This window comes from Cercospora beticola, chromosome 6, assembly GCF_033473495.1.
Source record: "Cercospora beticola chromosome 6, complete sequence".
Taxonomy (NCBI): domain Eukaryota; kingdom Fungi; phylum Ascomycota; class Dothideomycetes; order Mycosphaerellales; family Mycosphaerellaceae; genus Cercospora; species Cercospora beticola.
In genome coordinates, this window is record NC_088940.1 from 2,299,113 (window position 1) to 2,314,643 (window position 15,531).

Here is a 15,531-nt window from a genome sequence, read left to right on the forward strand (position 1 = left end):
CGAAGTGCGCAGCCCGCCGAAAAGGAACGTCTAATACAGCAATTTGCCAAGATGCAGAAGGCTTTTGTCGACAACGACTTCACATATCGTCCTAATGAAATTCCGGAAGACCGTGTGGCAACGGCGAAGGAAATTGGGTACGACGGAAGCCAGCCTGGACTCTGGTGTTACAAAGGCGAGCTCGGTGCTGGAGCTTATGGCACCGCCACTTTATGGGTCCAGCTAGACGCCCAAGCCCGACATATCAACAGACAAGTCCTTAAAGACACGTACCTCATCGACGGTCGTTGGAACCATGCTGCCTACTGGGCAGGTAATATTGATTCTCGAAAACCTGTGGAGTTTGAGATCGTCACGCAGCTCAAAGCTCTACCCGGATCTGAAAATATCGTAGAATACTACGAAACAACGGTTTACGCTGAGAAAACCATGTACAGGTCAGTCTATCACTCGCGAAACGAGAACCAAACGCCCTGGAGCTCTGATTTGCCATTGTGAACAGAGTGCAACGAAGCAGACTCACTGACAAGACGCAGAATTTACATGGAGTATGCCGAACACGGAACCCTTCAAGATCTCATGGAGGCACATCGAGAAGCACAGGAATTGCAGACCGCCGAAGGAACTGCTGTAAATTGGTAACTACGCTAACTCATTCACTCCTTCTGCTGAGCTGACGACACTTCTAGGAGAATCTCACCTCGCTTGCTCTGGTGCATCTTCGAAGGATTAGCTTCAGCTTTATGCCTCGCTCACCAAGGACGTCTTCCTGAAAACACCCACCGACGGCCGAAAATCGTTCCTGTGATACATCGAGACATCAAGCCTGCAAATATACTGCTGGCGGCTCCACATGCTGATGTTTGGCCCGAGCTTCCGATTGTAAAACTCGCTGACTGGGGCCTTGTGGTTCCAAAGAGCACCGGCGATCACCTCACACGGCGGGGAGGCACAGCCGCGTGGATGGCGCCAGAGGTTTTGCCATATGAAGGATCAGATCACTCGTTGTACGGGCATCATGAGCCCTCGGAAGCCTCCGACATCTGGTCACTCGGTCGGGTAATGCTTGCACTGGCCAATCTTGACAAGGCCAACGTGAAACCTTTCCGGTTTGGTATGGCGCCTCCCACGTACGGATCTGGGGTGCAAGAAAGATTGCCGCCTCGAATGGTTGCGCTGATTGATCAATGCCTAGAGACTGAGCCAAACGATCGGATCAAGTGTGGCGTCCTTTGGAAGAATATTCAAGCTCAGGTTGCGACTTTCAAAGGACCGTTCGGACAGCCTATGAAGATGAAGAAACGCGAAGAAGATGAAGTCTTGCTGTACCAGCATGACAAGTACCGAGCTTGGGGTCGCTGAGATTACTGCCTCTTTGCGCGGCTACCTTTTGCTCAGCTACACGCCTACAATCCCAGTTTCTCTCTCCACTCTACCCCTTCTTCTTTGGCCCAAGCGATGCTTCGCTCTCTGAAGATTTCTACCACCTCTCCGACGATGACATGCGTGATGTAGCTCTTCTTTGTACGATGCCGATCCACACGCGTCTTAACAGCCCGCTTCAGCTCGGAATTGATCTTCCTGACATCGACCGTGATCTCCACCAGCCAGACGACTTGTCTGAGCAGTAGCATACTCCAATCCAGCTCATTCTCTGGCTCGTCCGTGTCACTGGTCTTGGGAATGATTCCCGTATCGATCAGGTCTTCTGCCTTTATCCCGCAGCGCGCGCGGATGTAGGACAAATAAAGAGCTTTGTTGAACAAGGACTTGCCGTGGGTTTCGATGCGATAGGTGACTCCATCGTATTCCACCTCCTCTGGCTCGTCGTCGGCTACTTCGTCGCCTCCGTATGTAGACATTGCGATGGAGGAATGCTCGTCGTCACTCGCAATCTGAGCCGTGTTAGTCCATGTGAGTTGGCTCAAGTGAGCAAGAGATTAAACTTACATTTAAGTCGCTCTCCGGTGTGTCCGTCATTGTCACTCCGTCCTGCTGCGATGCGGAGCTGGTGTTGGGCTGGAAAGTATTGCTTGAGCCACCCTCGAGCATCGCAAAAGCCCACTGTTTCTTTCTGTGTCGACGAGGAACTTTTGCTGGTGGCGGTATTGTAGTCAGGCCGCTCGACTCGCGAAGGCGCTTCGCCTTCTTGGATCGTGCGCGAGACATGTTGGTGGTAGAGTGCGATGGAGTTGTTGTCGCGGAGGTTTCGAGGTTGTGCTTGTTTTGTGCCGCCTGGGGCTCCACTTCAAGTTTTGCGTGTGCAGCGTTTGCTTCGCCCTTCACTTCACTTCACTTCGTTTCCTTGGCGCGCATGCGCACTTGACACTCCACCCACCATATCCCGCGGCACCGGCCCATAGACTTCCATCCGGATTGATCATAAGAAATTGAGTCCTGTGCCTCGCTGCTGTCGCTGCTATGGAAAGCAGGTAGAAATGTTAACAATATCATTCTGTTAAAGTCTAGGGTATCATCAAGGTCTACGTCCGGCCCAACCTGTCCCAGCCTCGCTATGCTTTGAATCCCAGGAACCTCTATCCTCAAGTCCGATGCTGTCGATGTTTGGTACTCGCAAGCCCCTCATCTGCTCAATCGTCGTCATCATCTTTCTCCTTCTTACTGTCCTTCTCATCATCTTGCTCTTTCTTCTTCTCCGACTTCTTCCTTTCCTTCCTCAAGGCCTCTCTCACCTTCTCATCCCCTTCATCCTTCGTCTCATCCCATTCAACATCATACTCCTCCGCGACCATCTTGACCTCCCGGCGCAAGCGGTTGCCCTCTTCGACCAACATCTCCCACTTAGGCAGATCGAAACCTTTCGCGCTGTACAGCTGCGCTTGCCGCCGGCTGACAGTGAAGTTCATAGCGCTCTTATAGCTGACTTCTCTGTTGTGGTAGAGGAACCACATGTAACCTCCTATGATACCAGTCAATCCCACCAGATATGTGACAGGCTCCATCGTGTCCCATCCTAGTTCTGTTTCGAAAGTCAGATAAAATACTATTCCCCACCAGCCTACGAGGCCTGTGAAGCCGAGACGGGCGACGTTCTTCGCTCCGCGATGGGCGAGCTCATCGCACTCCTGCTTGATATCCGCCATACTCGAGATTCGCTTAGAGACCTTTCGTAATCGCATTCGAAGATAGTATGTGCGGTCGTGAAAGCTGGGGACGCCGACATAAATGGGTTCCGGGGCGCCTTCGATGTCGACAGCAAATTCCTTGCCTCTAGCCGCGTCTCGAATAAAATCGCCAATCTCGGTGGATGGGCTCCAGCGCACAAAGTTAGGATGCGAAGAATCTGCTGGTGGTGCCTGTTCATCTTTCTCGCTTCGCTTGTCCTTCTGTGAGCCTGATATGACTCCGGTCTTCTCCCGCTTGCCGTCCACCATAGTCTCGTCCGCACTTTGCATCGACTCTTCTTGCTCAACTTCCTCTGCCGCTTCTCTAGCCTTCTTGTGCTCTTCACGTGTCTCGTCTGGCCCCATGCTTTCTTCCATGCTGTCTTCTGCTCGAAACGTCACGTTCGGTGGCCGTGACTTCCCATCTTTGCCCTCGATGAAGGGAATCTCGCTCTGGATCAGTCGTTCTAAGTAGCTCAACGGCTGTTGAGGATGAACCAATAGTGCCAGTGGTTCCACATCTTTGCGGTCATTGTTGGTGTCTCTCGTTGTCAGAGGTACTATCAGCTTTAGCATCCTGCTCGGTGTTGTCAAGAGCTTTCCCTTAGTCATGGCTCCAGCACTCCGCTGCCTTGCCACTGGAGGCACATCGCTACCATCGTGCATCCACGGACTTCGCGCTTGCAGTTCCTTCGACTGCTCCTGTACGCGCTTGAAGTGATCCTTCTCTTGCTGCGTGACATTGTTGGATAGATTCGAGGCAGGCTGGGAATAATGACTGTCGGGAGCAGAAGCTGTATCGAATGGCTTCTTCTGTTCTCTGACTCTAGAAGGATCGGTTGTAGCGAACAGTCGTTGGAGGCGAAGTTGCGATGCGGTGGCTGATGTCGCGGCGGTTCTCCAAGCTCCCGTCCTCGATATGAGTAGGCCCTGTGCGCGCGGAGCAGCTCTCACAGCCAGCCGCGACAACAGCGGCTCCATGATGAGAGGGCTAGGGATCACAAAGGTGTGTTGCAAGCGAATGCATGTTGCATGTCGCAAAGGAGAAAGTGAAGCACATGCGAATTCAAGGATTCAGAGGATGATGTCACATTTCGTAGGTGATTATCATGGTCGCGTGGCAGTACATCGGGACAAGAAGCATGTATGTGCCAAAGTGAGCATACTAGCCATGGTAAAAGAGTATGAGACTGTGGTAAGTAGAAGGTTGAAGAAGATGGTATGTATCTGAATTTGAAGAGCCCATGGCCGGAGACTTGGTCGGAGCAATATAACACCCACGCAGGTGCTCAAGCTCCAGCTTCATGATGCCTGTCCAAGCTCTTTAACGGGCTAGGGAATAGGAACAAATTGCCGTTTCTGGTGTGAACCGTATGTCTTCGTGGTCGCGTAACTGTCGTATGATGCAAAGCTTCAGAACTCTCAAGGCCAAACTTCCTGTCATCGGTTCATGAGCACAATGCCGCCCAACAGCTGCAACGCAACGACCATGCCAATCGCCTTCATCCAATTTACAACAGCTGCTCGTATCGCGTCCGCCTCGACAATCAATATGGTGCCACAATCTCCTGCTTCTGTAGTTGGTAGCCCGGGCCCTACCGCAACCAGCGTCTTACAATACTGTCCCGCGTATCCTTGGTTCTCGACTGTAGTCTGAGGTTGCTGGTAGTACGTAGTCACGGCTGCCGGGGCCACCACTACAGTTGTAGGCTGCTGCTGCTGATACACAGTGGTAGTCGGTTGCGCGTAGCCTGAGCACGTCTTGCCATTCGGACAGCAGGCGACCTGGCTATTTGCCCAAGAGCAGTAGTTGTCGGCTGGACAGCAGCTGAAGAGCAAGCCTGTTAGTATGCTCCTCTGACAGATACCCATCGGGCAAGGTAGGACTTACTAGTAAGGCTGTTGTATGTTTGTACAGCTGACAGGGTAGTTCGCTGGACATTGCGCCTGCACTGCTGGAGACCCGGCTGCATTCCCACTATTACCACCGCCAGACGTCCCACTGTATGTCCCTTGCCCATTGACAATTTGTAATGATCCAGTGAAGTTCTCCACGTTCTGTGCCAGTACCATCGTCGAAGCGCTCAACGCAAAGATTATCGCACTCCATATGCGCGATCGCATCGCATCGCAACTGAAGCGCATCATCCTGGTGATTCGGGCTCGAGCTCAAGCTTGTGTAAATCGCGTCGAAGGGCTTTTCTTTTCCGTCTGGTGTATTCTGTTTGCGAATCCCGGCAAGCAATACAGTAGCAAACACAGCGGCAGCAACCTCCTCCAGCCCTACCCAGCACGCAAGCAGACGAGGCGATAGACTTTCGCGACAACGAACGGAGAACAGGTGAACGACAGGTTGGGGATAGGAAAAAGGAAGAAGGAAGGTCGGTAGGTCAGCCGCTCTTACCAGTTTCATGCGCATCCACCTCGATCAAGGTCAGCCTTCTTGTGACGGAAGCTTGCATATAGGACTATCCCGGCCTTCCGCGGCTTGTGAGTTTCTGTTGGGCACTGGGCAGCGGGCAGTGCTCGCAGGGAAGCGACGAAGCCCGGCGGACTCGTATGGTGTTTACGCGTACTGATCATGGCTGGACGATGCCCAGTCTGGCGTACGTATGTTGTTCGGTACGGGCGGTAGTGAAGACTTCTTTTCTTGGGAGCTCGAGCATCCGAATATCAGATGGCTGGAGGAGCTCGAGCTTCATGCTTGACACGGCGCTAGTGTGAGCTTTGACGCTATCGATATCGGCTTTGGTGCTCATTGGTGGTATGCTTCCGACCTCCGACTGCGTCAAATATTGATGTCTCCATCTGTTCACACTCCCATTCCATTATCATCCGATCAAACAACGACCGCAAGACGCGCCGATGTGGGCGAATAGGATGCGCATCAAGACCACCGGTTGCCAAGCACTTGCAGAATGTGCTATATGGCAGATATGTCCTGCCATTGCAGTTGAACGAGGCTGTCCGTCACTGCTGGTCCAACAACGCCTGCCCTCTTTGCCGTAATTCAGCACTTTCCAGCGTCTGCTTCTCTCCACCATTCACAGCAATGTCAACCATCGCCGCCGCAAGTTCCTCTTTTGGAATCCACCAACCTCCGAAGACGAACGACCACAAGGGCTTGCCGGTCGTCACAGCCGCGGGTCGCACTATATACGACTTCCATTTTTCACCATGCTGCTTCTCGAGATCAACGACGCCAATTTCGACCACACCCTGTGCATCGTCAGCATGAACTCCAGGTGCAAGAGCGACATCTTACCCTTAATTTGCGCGTCTTATCCAGGAACCACAAGCCCGCATCCTGGTCGCGTACAACAGCAGCTCCGCTGGTATACAAGTATCGGAATTGCTTCCCCTTCTCCAGCGTCGGCAGGACATTCTCGGCGAATGCTTTGGTCGCTGCGAATGTCATATCATTGTGGACGTCTTTGCCTTGAGTCGGAGTGCCAAGGACCCAAATACAGGCTTCGGCCCCCGCAAGCTGATCCAGAACATCTTTGTCGTAATGGAGAAAGTCTTTGATAATGATGGTCTTGAGTTTGGCGTTTTTGATGGTGAGTTCTCGTCGTGAAAGCACGATGATAGATGTTACTGCCGGCACGGTCAAGAGACGTTGAAGAACTGCTCCGCCAATGTGGCCTGTTGCACCTGTGAGGATGACTTTCATGGTTGCAGGATTGCCAGGGTTGGTAATAGGTTCAGGCTGAAAGTTTCGTGTGATGTGGTCCACTGACAGAGAAGTCAACGAACCTAAGAGCATAGAGCCTTCTTTATGGGGCTCCTGCACTCAATGAGTATTTGGTGTATTCTAGGACGCGCGCCATTGTAGCCTGCGAGCTATCGCAGCCACGGCCGGATTCGTAGCTATTCGCGAGAAGGATTCATCGGATTGTTGTACGAATGTCGTCAATGCGAACGGGAGCGGATGAACTTTGGAAGCCGTGAACTTCGCTTTCGGTTGAGCGGAGTCGGCTCCTACTACTGCACACCATGCCGCCGGGTCGACCTAGCCCATGGACTGGCAAGGATATCATCGTGAGGTTCAATGAGTGTTCGGAGTATCACTAGCCGACGTTTGATGAGCAGGGCGCGCCGTCGGCCAATATGCACTTTCACCTTTTCTTTTCCGCAGCAGTCTTCGACCATTTCATCAAGCTCAGGTTACTCACTATCATTTGCTCCAATCAACATTCATCATGGCGAACAAGCAGACCGGCATCGAGCATCGTACGCTCCATGAACTCTCCGGCGCCGAAGCAGTCTCCTTGATGCAATCTGGCGAGCTAACATGCGAGACTTATGTGACAGCATTGTTGGCTAGAGTTGCCGAGCGAGATGCAGCCGTACGAGCTTGGGTGCATCTCGATAAAGCACAAATCATGAATCAAGCACAAGATTTGGACCGAGTACCTGTCGGCCAACGTGGTCCCCTCCATGGCTTGCCAGTTGGCATCAAAGATATCATGTTGACCAAAGACATGCCGACGCAGTACAACTCGAAGCTATTCGAAAGCACAGAACCAATTGCAACAGACGCGGCAGCAATTGCCGTGCTACGAGCTCGAGGGGCATTGATATTTGGGAAGACCACCACAACTGAGTTCGCTTCTTCGAAGCAAGGAAATTGGCATCAGAATCTGACGAGGAACGCTCATGCAGAAGATAGAACTCCAGGAGGATCCTCTTCAGGTTCAGGAGCAGCTGTAGCTGATGTTCAAATTCCAGTGGCGTTAGGAACGCAGACGGGAGGGAGTATAATCCGGCCTGCAGCATTCAATGGGTGCTACGGATTCAAGCCGACTTGGGGAGCTGTCTCGCGAGAAGGAATTGGACAGTGGAGTACGACGAATGATACATGTGGCTTCTTCTCGCGGACCATCGACGATCTGAAGCTCTTGTTAGATGCATACAGCATAGAAGATGACACTCCTCCACGACAGTTCACTATCAAATCTTCACGCATCGCTTTCTGCAAAACATCCTTATGGCCCAATGCCGGACCTGGAACACAGAGCGCGTGGGAGAAAGCAAAAACTTTGTTGACCACCGAAGGCGCCCAAATAACAGATCTCGAACTCCCAGAAGATTTCTCCCACCTCAACGACTGGCACGACATCATCATCGCGAAAGAAGGTCAAGCATCATTCCTCGGAGCCTACCTCGCAGACAAATCCAAACTCGAAGATTCCATCCAGGGCCACGTCGAGGATCGGAAGAAATACACACGGAAACAACAGTCAGAAGCATATGATAATTGTGCCCGATTAAGATCTGTATGGGATTCGATCGCGGGGCAATATGAAGTGGTCGTTGTACCTTCTGTGCCGGATGAGGCGCCGCTTGGACTGGAGTGGACGGGCGATATGAGCTTTAATTCGATGTGGACTGTTCTGCATTGTCCGGTGATACATGTTCCGGGATTTAAAGGGCAAAGTGGTATGCCTGTTGGGTTGTCGTTGGTTTCCGCGAGATTTACGGATCAACAATTATTGGAGACTGCTCAGGTTATAGGGCAGTTGTGGCAGGAGAAGGGAAGCGATGGAACTATACCGGAAAACAAAAAGTTGGAATAATGCTCAAGGTGCTAGTACTCAACGCTCGATGACATGGCCTAATGACTGTTCTTGCCGGCGACAACAGCGCGTCCTCCTCTCAAAGCCACGAGCTCCCTCCACAATGGTGGTCGCAAATAAGCTGCCTTTGTGCAACCTCCTCGTCAGCTTGCAGAACTATTCATTTCCCCAGCAGATCACGCGGACATTCTCCTCGAGCATGCATGCACTCCAGACGCAAGGCACCGACTCCCACAACTGCCATCGCTGCCATTGATGCCACTGACTCGAGGACCGGATAAGGCCCGGCGCGTATTGCGCCATATGGAAATGACTCGCAGACCCGGATATCCACGCAAGCAAACCCTTGTGTCTCAAAGCCTGGTCTATCGAGACTCCACACTGAATGCTTCGATCACCAGCACGCGTTCTCAATGATTAGGTCGCGTCGATAAGGGTTTGGAGGTAGGAGCAGATGGTATTGAAACAGATGGACTGGAGGTGTCAGAAACCGAATCGAAAAAAATACATTCAACCTCTGAAAATCTCGAGAAGAAAAAAAAAGAGCGGTGACCAGCCACTTTCAACTCCTCAAAAAGATGGCCACAGGCGGAAGCGATATGGGTCTCTTGTTAGCATCAAGCTTCGCGAGAGAGAATTCAAAATGGAAATCAAGATATGCACTATTAGGTCTCGATTAAGATGGACGACCCGGTTACACGGCATCCACGTAGTACATACTCCCAAGCAAGCGTGCCCGAAAAGAGGAGAAGCATACTACTCCAGACCCATCTCGACTCACGAACAGAGAGTAGAACAATAGAAAACCGTTGAGCCATGCGCCTGGGACTGAGCACGAGTCAAAATGAACGAGATACCGGCAAGCGTGGTGACGAACGCCATGTGCTCGGAAGTCATCGCGAGTCGAGAAGAGATCGTGCCTTTCGTGTCCGACTTCAACGGGTTCTTCCCTCTCCATACAGAGCAAGAAGCTTTGACTGCGATATTTGATCTATAATACTATTCTGTTAAGAAATATCTGAAACATGGAGGTTCTCTCGCAGGGGTGTGCCTTGAACGAGGGTGGAGAGTAACGAGGATAATGGAGGACGAGGCTGGACTTCATCTCTTTCCGATAAGATTTAGAAGGTGCAGAAGGTGGAGGGATATCGGATGGAGATGATGATACTGTGGGTATAAGGCGAAAATTGAGGTAAGTTGCGTCGAGGTGAGGTGAGGTTGGGAAGGCTTGGCGTTTCTCGCTGCTCACTATGGCGAACTCAGGTGAGGTGCTGTGGTAGCAGGTCAGTCCAAGATCATCCACTGCTATGCCAAGCAGTGTTTCTGCTAAGTCGATGCATTATTCCGAGAAGCGCCTTCGCCGGCACCGACCAGACCGTGGTGGCTTACGTTCCCTCACTGTAGCCCGATAACAATGCCCGACGAAGTCTCATGACCATACGCTGAGTGCAGCACTCGCGGTCCGTAGCTTGCAAATCCGGGGTTCGAGCTGAGAGTGGCAACGAAGGATCAATGAGGGTCTTCGTTCAGTTGCATGAGCTGCAGTTGAAGGTATCTCGCAGTACGCGTCGAAAGCATATCCAGCTTGCGTTGTGCTAACGACCACGGATCAGCGACAGTTGCTCGAGCAGCAGACTCATTGCAGAACGGATACATACGCGTTCGCCACTGCGCAAGTACCACTAGATCTGGTAGTCGATCACCTGCCGGCGAGCCTCGACTCGGCATCCCAAACTGGGGCGTTCTGCTGTCGATGAGACTCTCATCTCCGGCTCGGGCATGCTATCGTTGCGCTCATGTCCTATTGTATACTGGTGTGTAGTCAAGTTAGACTCCATCCATCGAACCACGTCAAAGCATGCGCGATCTACTGTGCAGTGACAGGAAGTTCTGCTCATGCTCGCAGCACATCTTTGACATGCCAGCGCACACCAACCCACGCGCAGGCAAACAACCAAGCGGCAAGGGCAGAGTTGCCACGCAGCAGCAGTATGACGGTCATCGTGCTGCGTGCATGTCACGTGGAGTGCGTTGTATGGCGCAAGAGCTGACTCGTCGTGCATGGATGCCAGTTGATTGTGGTTGAATTCTTCGAATGACCTGCATATGGGTGGGGTGTTGTGCATGGGACTTGATGGCCGGATCCGTTGATGTCCCGGATGGGGACGCATGCGTTCTGGTTACACGCACCTTGATTTGATGTCTCTGCAGATGTGACATTGGGATCTACCATGGTCCACGCTCCAGACTCGAAGAGCGCGCGCGTCGTATAGTGCTGATGCTGGAGGTGATCATGTGCGCGCGACGAAGTCTGGTTCGTGTCGCTGGAAGTGCGGATGATACGAGGGCTGTGCTGCACGTAGCCGAGTGGTGAGAGGGTGAGACTGCACGAATGTTAGGCGCCGGACCTCGCTGTCGCCTGCTGCAGTGAGCGCCGAGCACGAGGCCACACGTCGTGAGACAGTGCGCAGCATCACGTCGCTATCGTAGGCTCGATGATCACCGGGCCCTCATGTTCCTGCATTTAGCTTTCCCAGCATCCTGCTCGGAGCGAGCGTGTCGTACACGATCGACTTTCTTACGTCAAGTGTAAGCTGAGATGAAGCTGAAGCAAGGCACGCAGCGAGCCGTCCGGGAAGGGCAATGGTGACGGCGACTAGGAAAGACGGTGAACGGAGTCTAAGCCGCAGACAGCTTCTCTCGAGTGTTGCGCCGAACTTGGCTCATGAAAGCTACACGACCATGCGTTTCAGAGAACCGGTAGATTCGATGGGACTAGTCGGCCGTGCAGGCTTGCAGGTCACGCATTGGATGCTCGGGATGACCTTGCGGCAGCACGCCGTGGAGGAACAGAGCCTCGCCCAGCGCATGCGACTTTGAGACACAGCTGCTGCAGGGCCGGCGGTCGGGAGAAGCAGGAAGAGAGAGGGCAGAGTGTCGGCATGTCTTGGAGCGGCGTACACGCGCGCGTGGAATTGACAGTGAGCGCACTGGGGGCCGCAGATGTCTCGGGTTGAGGGAATAGTGGTACAGCGACGGAGGGAGCAGTGGGAAGTAACGAGTGGGTGTTATAGCGACCCTGCAGGACGCAGCGCAAGTGATATTGGACGGCAGCGGCGCAAGCTTCGTGATATTGCGCGAGTGGACCTTGTCCGATCGAGGACAGCAGCAGACCAGCAGCAGAAGCAAAAGCGGGCGAAGTAGCGGTGTTGCACGTGATGGGCGCTTTTGCACCGCACCTTCCCAGTCGCAGTCGATCGCGGCTTGCCGATTTTGGACCCTGGTCGGGACAGCTGCGTGGGCCTTGGCGGGACAGTGCGGGCGGGCAGAGCAGGCAAGAGCTCGTCGGCGCGCGCAACACAGGCCAGCAGCGGCGCGGTGCGCGGCGGCGGTGGTGGAAGAGGGCGAGATGTGGTTGTTCGCACCTCACACCATCCGTATATATGTCTGCCCATCGCCTGCGCGACAGGATGGTGACGAGCAGCGCGCCCGCGATGGATGGCCCGCGAGAACAGGCGGCTGCCAGCTCATCGAGCAGCCTACGGGAGCCGCCGAGCCAATGCCACCCCGGTCTACTGCAGGTCTCTCCAGCCTTTCATGCGCGAGGTGCAGACTGCAGACCGCTCTTTCCTCCCACGTCGCTACTCGCTGCTGCGGGTCCACGATCGCACGGCGGGCAGGCTGTCTGTGGCCAGCTCGACTGCCAGACTGCGCAAGCCGTGGCGCCGCTCAATCCACCCGCGACACCGTTGCTCTCACCATCCTCAATACAACCACCAGCGTCCGGCGGTGAGCGAGCACGAAAGAGCGCGCACTCGACCAGGCCCGCGACGACCAAGCGCTGCCCCAGCCCACACGCCCGCCAGACCGACCGTCCGATCTGAGCGCCCTCTCACCGCAGCGTAGCGTGCGCGCCCAAACTCTTCCACCATGGACGACTTCGCTGCTTACTCCGCCCACGATGCATTTCTCGATTTTGGCGGGCAACTAGCACCCACCACTGCCGTCCACCACCCGCCGTCACAGCAACCGCAGCAGCAACAACACCAGCGGCAGCAGCAGCATCTCCATCAACAACAACAACAGCTCCAGCAGACATACCCGCCGTTCGTTCCCGCGTCGAACCCACAACCGCAGTCCTTCTGGCCCACGCAGCAGCAACTCGTGAGCCTAGAGCAGCAACAACGGTACGCGCAGGAAGTCGCGATGCAGCATCAACAGCAGCAGCACAACCAGCAGGCGCAGGCGCAGGCTCAGTACCCGCAACAGCAGCAGCCGTATATGGCCGCTTCCTCGAGTCAAGACCAAAAGTCCCAGACGAGTCGTCCGAGCAGCAATCACAGCAATCAACCGCTGAATCTCGGCTCCCATGGCCTCGATCTCGATTACTCGGGCATCATGTCCGACACGAACTGGCAGTATCAATTCCCACAGTCTGCCCAGCAGCAGCCCCAATTCGCCGCCCACACCGCTCCGGCATTTAACGACATGACCGCCTACAACCCGGCCTCATTCGGGACATCGCTGCAGGCGTCGCCGGTCGACTTCATGCCTGCAACGACTGTCGGAACCTACGCCGTCACTGCTGGGATGGACCCGACGAACTATATGACCATGGCTGGCCCGATGGAGTCGATGAACGCTCTCGTGTATCCGCTTGAGGACTACTCGCAAGGCATGATGTTTCCCATGGCATTGAACCAGGCCGCCCTCCAGCAACACACCCAGCATACCCAAAATGCCTCCGACTCAATACACTCAAGTCTGCCTGGAAGCTCACCGACTGGCACCATTCTGGAAGTGCAGTCGCTGTCAGATAACGAGGGCTGGTCGATGGTGAACTATCACAGCCACCGCGCGTCGTTAGACTCATTCGGCACAGTCTCGAACCCCAGCCAAAACCTGCACATTCGCACGAGTTCAGATTCATCGTCGTCTGATGGGCCTCACTCTGCAGAGTTGTCTGGTAGCTACGAGGAAATCGCCCCATGGCCCATGCATTCGCCACACGACCTCCACGGCCAAGACTATCTCGACGCACAGTATGCTGCCTACCAACAAAACGCTCACAACATGGCCATGCACCAACATCAGCACACATCACCGTCTGCCTCTGGCCCGTCTACCGCTGTCAGCCCACACAACGTCGTGTCTTACCAGTCATCAGGGTCATCATCGACCTCGCCCGCTTCATCTGGTCCAGTGTCGCCACCGCTTCGACGTCGCAAATCTCCCCTCGAGGCCAAGACGACAAAGGCAGTCATCAAGAAGAACTCGCCTACGACTATTACGCGCCGCGATGCCGCTACTGGCGAGAAGAAGGTCGGCCGCAGACGCGGTCCTCTTCGACCTGACCAGCGCTTGCAAGCACACGAGATCCGCAAACTCCGTGCGTGCTTGCGATGCAAGTTCTTGAAAAAGACTTGCGACAAGGGTGAGCCATGTGGCGGTTGTCGACCAAGTCATGCCCGCTTGTGGCAAGTGCCGTGCACGCGCATGGACATCAAGGACATTGGCTATTTCATGAAAGACTGGAAGGCAGACTACGATCGTCATGTTTCACTCGGCTTCAGCGTTGGCAACGTCAAGGGCTACAGCTCTTATGAGCGTGTGTTGTACATCACCCACGGTTATGGCCACTACCTACCCATCAATGCGCGCGAGGTCTACGTCAAGGACGATCAATGCTTTGGCATGGACTGGGTTGAGACCACCGAGAGCAAAGATCCTGAAGAATTTGAGCTTACGACTGCCAAGCTGTGCGCCGGTATGGAGGGCGTCAGCACTGCCATGCTGTCAGAATACCTTGATCGCCATCTCGACGAGGGCTTTGAGGAGTTCGTGCATGAATACTTCGAGGGTACCAAGTTTCTGACGGAGATCTTGATCACTTGCTACCGATACTATCGCAAGGAGAAGACGCCATCGATACGAAAGGCTCTCAAGCTTGTCCTGGCGTACAACCTGACGTTACATGTCACAATGGTCACTGGTCTCTCAGAAGAGGAACAGTTCGTTGGCAAGATCAACGACACACACTCAAAGTTCTACGGGCAGACCATCGCGCCCGTGATGATCAACTTCCAGGTCAAGTGCGCGCTTGCTGACATGTGGCGCGAACTCCAAAAGGACATTCTGGAGGAACTTTCTGCTCTCTACTCATCAGTATACTCTGGTGACAAGCTCAAGAACTGGCCAACAATCTTCATGCTGGCCACCATCCTGCTTGCTATCTGGGAGGAGATGCAATTCGACTGTCACTACCGCGTGCCAGACGAGAAGGCTGTGCAGAAATTCTGCGACGATATGGAGACCACACCTGTTGGTGTGATTGTTGGTCTCTTCGCAGCCATCTCCACAAAGCTGCCTGGCCTCCAGGAGTGGGACACCAAGAAGCACCACCAGTTGCTTGGCTCAAATCCGGCCGTGTGTGATGCATTGACCGAAGTGCGCGGGCACATCAACAAACATGGTAAGTTTTGCACTGATCCGTCCTCTTATTCGACACTAACAGTTGTGCAGAAAAGTACCTCAGGGAGCGCGCACAGTCGGCTACATTCAACCGCGACGACTTTGACTGCCTCAGCAACAAGTTCCTCAGCAAGCTTGTTATCAAAGCGAACTAGGCACCCCCCTGATCAACCCCGACTGTGTTACAATTTCAACGATTACGAAGAACATGACGGCACTCGACTATGCCCAACGTGCTCACGAGTCATCGATAACGGCCGCAATACACACAAACGAACCGGAACGAAAAGCACAGTTTCTTATTTATCCTTTCTTGAGCTACCGGACCAAGCGCATTGAACTTATCCTACCGGAGC

At 53.9% G+C, this 15,531-nt stretch overlaps 7 protein-coding genes across 7 annotated transcripts; 3 read left to right on the top strand and 4 right to left on the bottom strand.

Annotated features, from left to right (window-relative positions):
• Positions 1-51: 51 nt before the first annotated feature.
• Positions 52-1,362, top strand: RHO25_009978 (uncharacterized protein; the record flags this gene model as incomplete). The annotated part of the gene is made up of 3 exons (XM_023601498.1): positions 52-437; positions 537-638; positions 690-1,362. 3 exons carry the CDS (start codon positions 52-54, stop codon positions 1,360-1,362), a joined length of 1,161 nt encoding a protein of 386 aa, XP_023453887.1.
• Positions 1,363-1,406: 44 nt separating this feature from the next.
• Positions 1,407-2,169, bottom strand: RHO25_009979 (uncharacterized protein; the record flags this gene model as incomplete). The annotated part of the gene is made up of 2 exons (XM_023601499.1): positions 1,407-1,895; positions 1,951-2,169. The coding sequence occupies 2 exons, from the start codon at positions 2,167-2,169 to the stop codon at positions 1,407-1,409; spliced, it is 708 nt and encodes a 235-aa protein (XP_023453892.1).
• A 422-nt stretch (positions 2,170-2,591) lies between these two features.
• On the bottom strand, positions 2,592-4,106 carry RHO25_009980 (uncharacterized protein; the record flags this gene model as incomplete). Its single annotated transcript, XM_023601500.2, has 1 exon — positions 2,592-4,106. One exon carries the CDS (start codon positions 4,104-4,106, stop codon positions 2,592-2,594), a length of 1,515 nt encoding a protein of 504 aa, XP_023453893.1.
• Positions 4,107-4,565: 459 nt separating this feature from the next.
• Positions 4,566-5,273, bottom strand: RHO25_009981 (uncharacterized protein; the record flags this gene model as incomplete). Its single annotated transcript, XM_023601501.2, has 2 exons — positions 4,566-4,953; positions 5,017-5,273. 2 exons carry the CDS (start codon positions 5,271-5,273, stop codon positions 4,566-4,568), a joined length of 645 nt encoding a protein of 214 aa, XP_023453890.1.
• An 822-nt stretch (positions 5,274-6,095) lies between these two features.
• RHO25_009982 (uncharacterized protein) lies at positions 6,096-6,891 on the bottom strand (the record flags this gene model as incomplete). The annotated part of the gene is made up of 2 exons (XM_023601502.2): positions 6,096-6,344; positions 6,391-6,891. 2 exons carry the CDS (start codon positions 6,889-6,891, stop codon positions 6,096-6,098), a joined length of 750 nt encoding a protein of 249 aa, XP_023453891.1.
• Positions 6,892-7,327: 436 nt separating this feature from the next.
• On the top strand, positions 7,328-8,704 carry RHO25_009983 (uncharacterized protein; the record flags this gene model as incomplete). The annotated part of the gene is made up of 1 exon (XM_023601503.2): positions 7,328-8,704. The coding sequence occupies one exon, from the start codon at positions 7,328-7,330 to the stop codon at positions 8,702-8,704; it is 1,377 nt and encodes a 458-aa protein (XP_023453884.1).
• A 3,930-nt stretch (positions 8,705-12,634) lies between these two features.
• Positions 12,635-15,330, top strand: RHO25_009984 (uncharacterized protein; the record flags this gene model as incomplete). Its single annotated transcript, XM_023601504.2, has 2 exons — positions 12,635-15,176; positions 15,227-15,330. The coding sequence occupies 2 exons, from the start codon at positions 12,635-12,637 to the stop codon at positions 15,328-15,330; spliced, it is 2,646 nt and encodes an 881-aa protein (XP_023453885.2).
• Between the last annotated feature and the right edge of the window lie 201 nt (positions 15,331-15,531).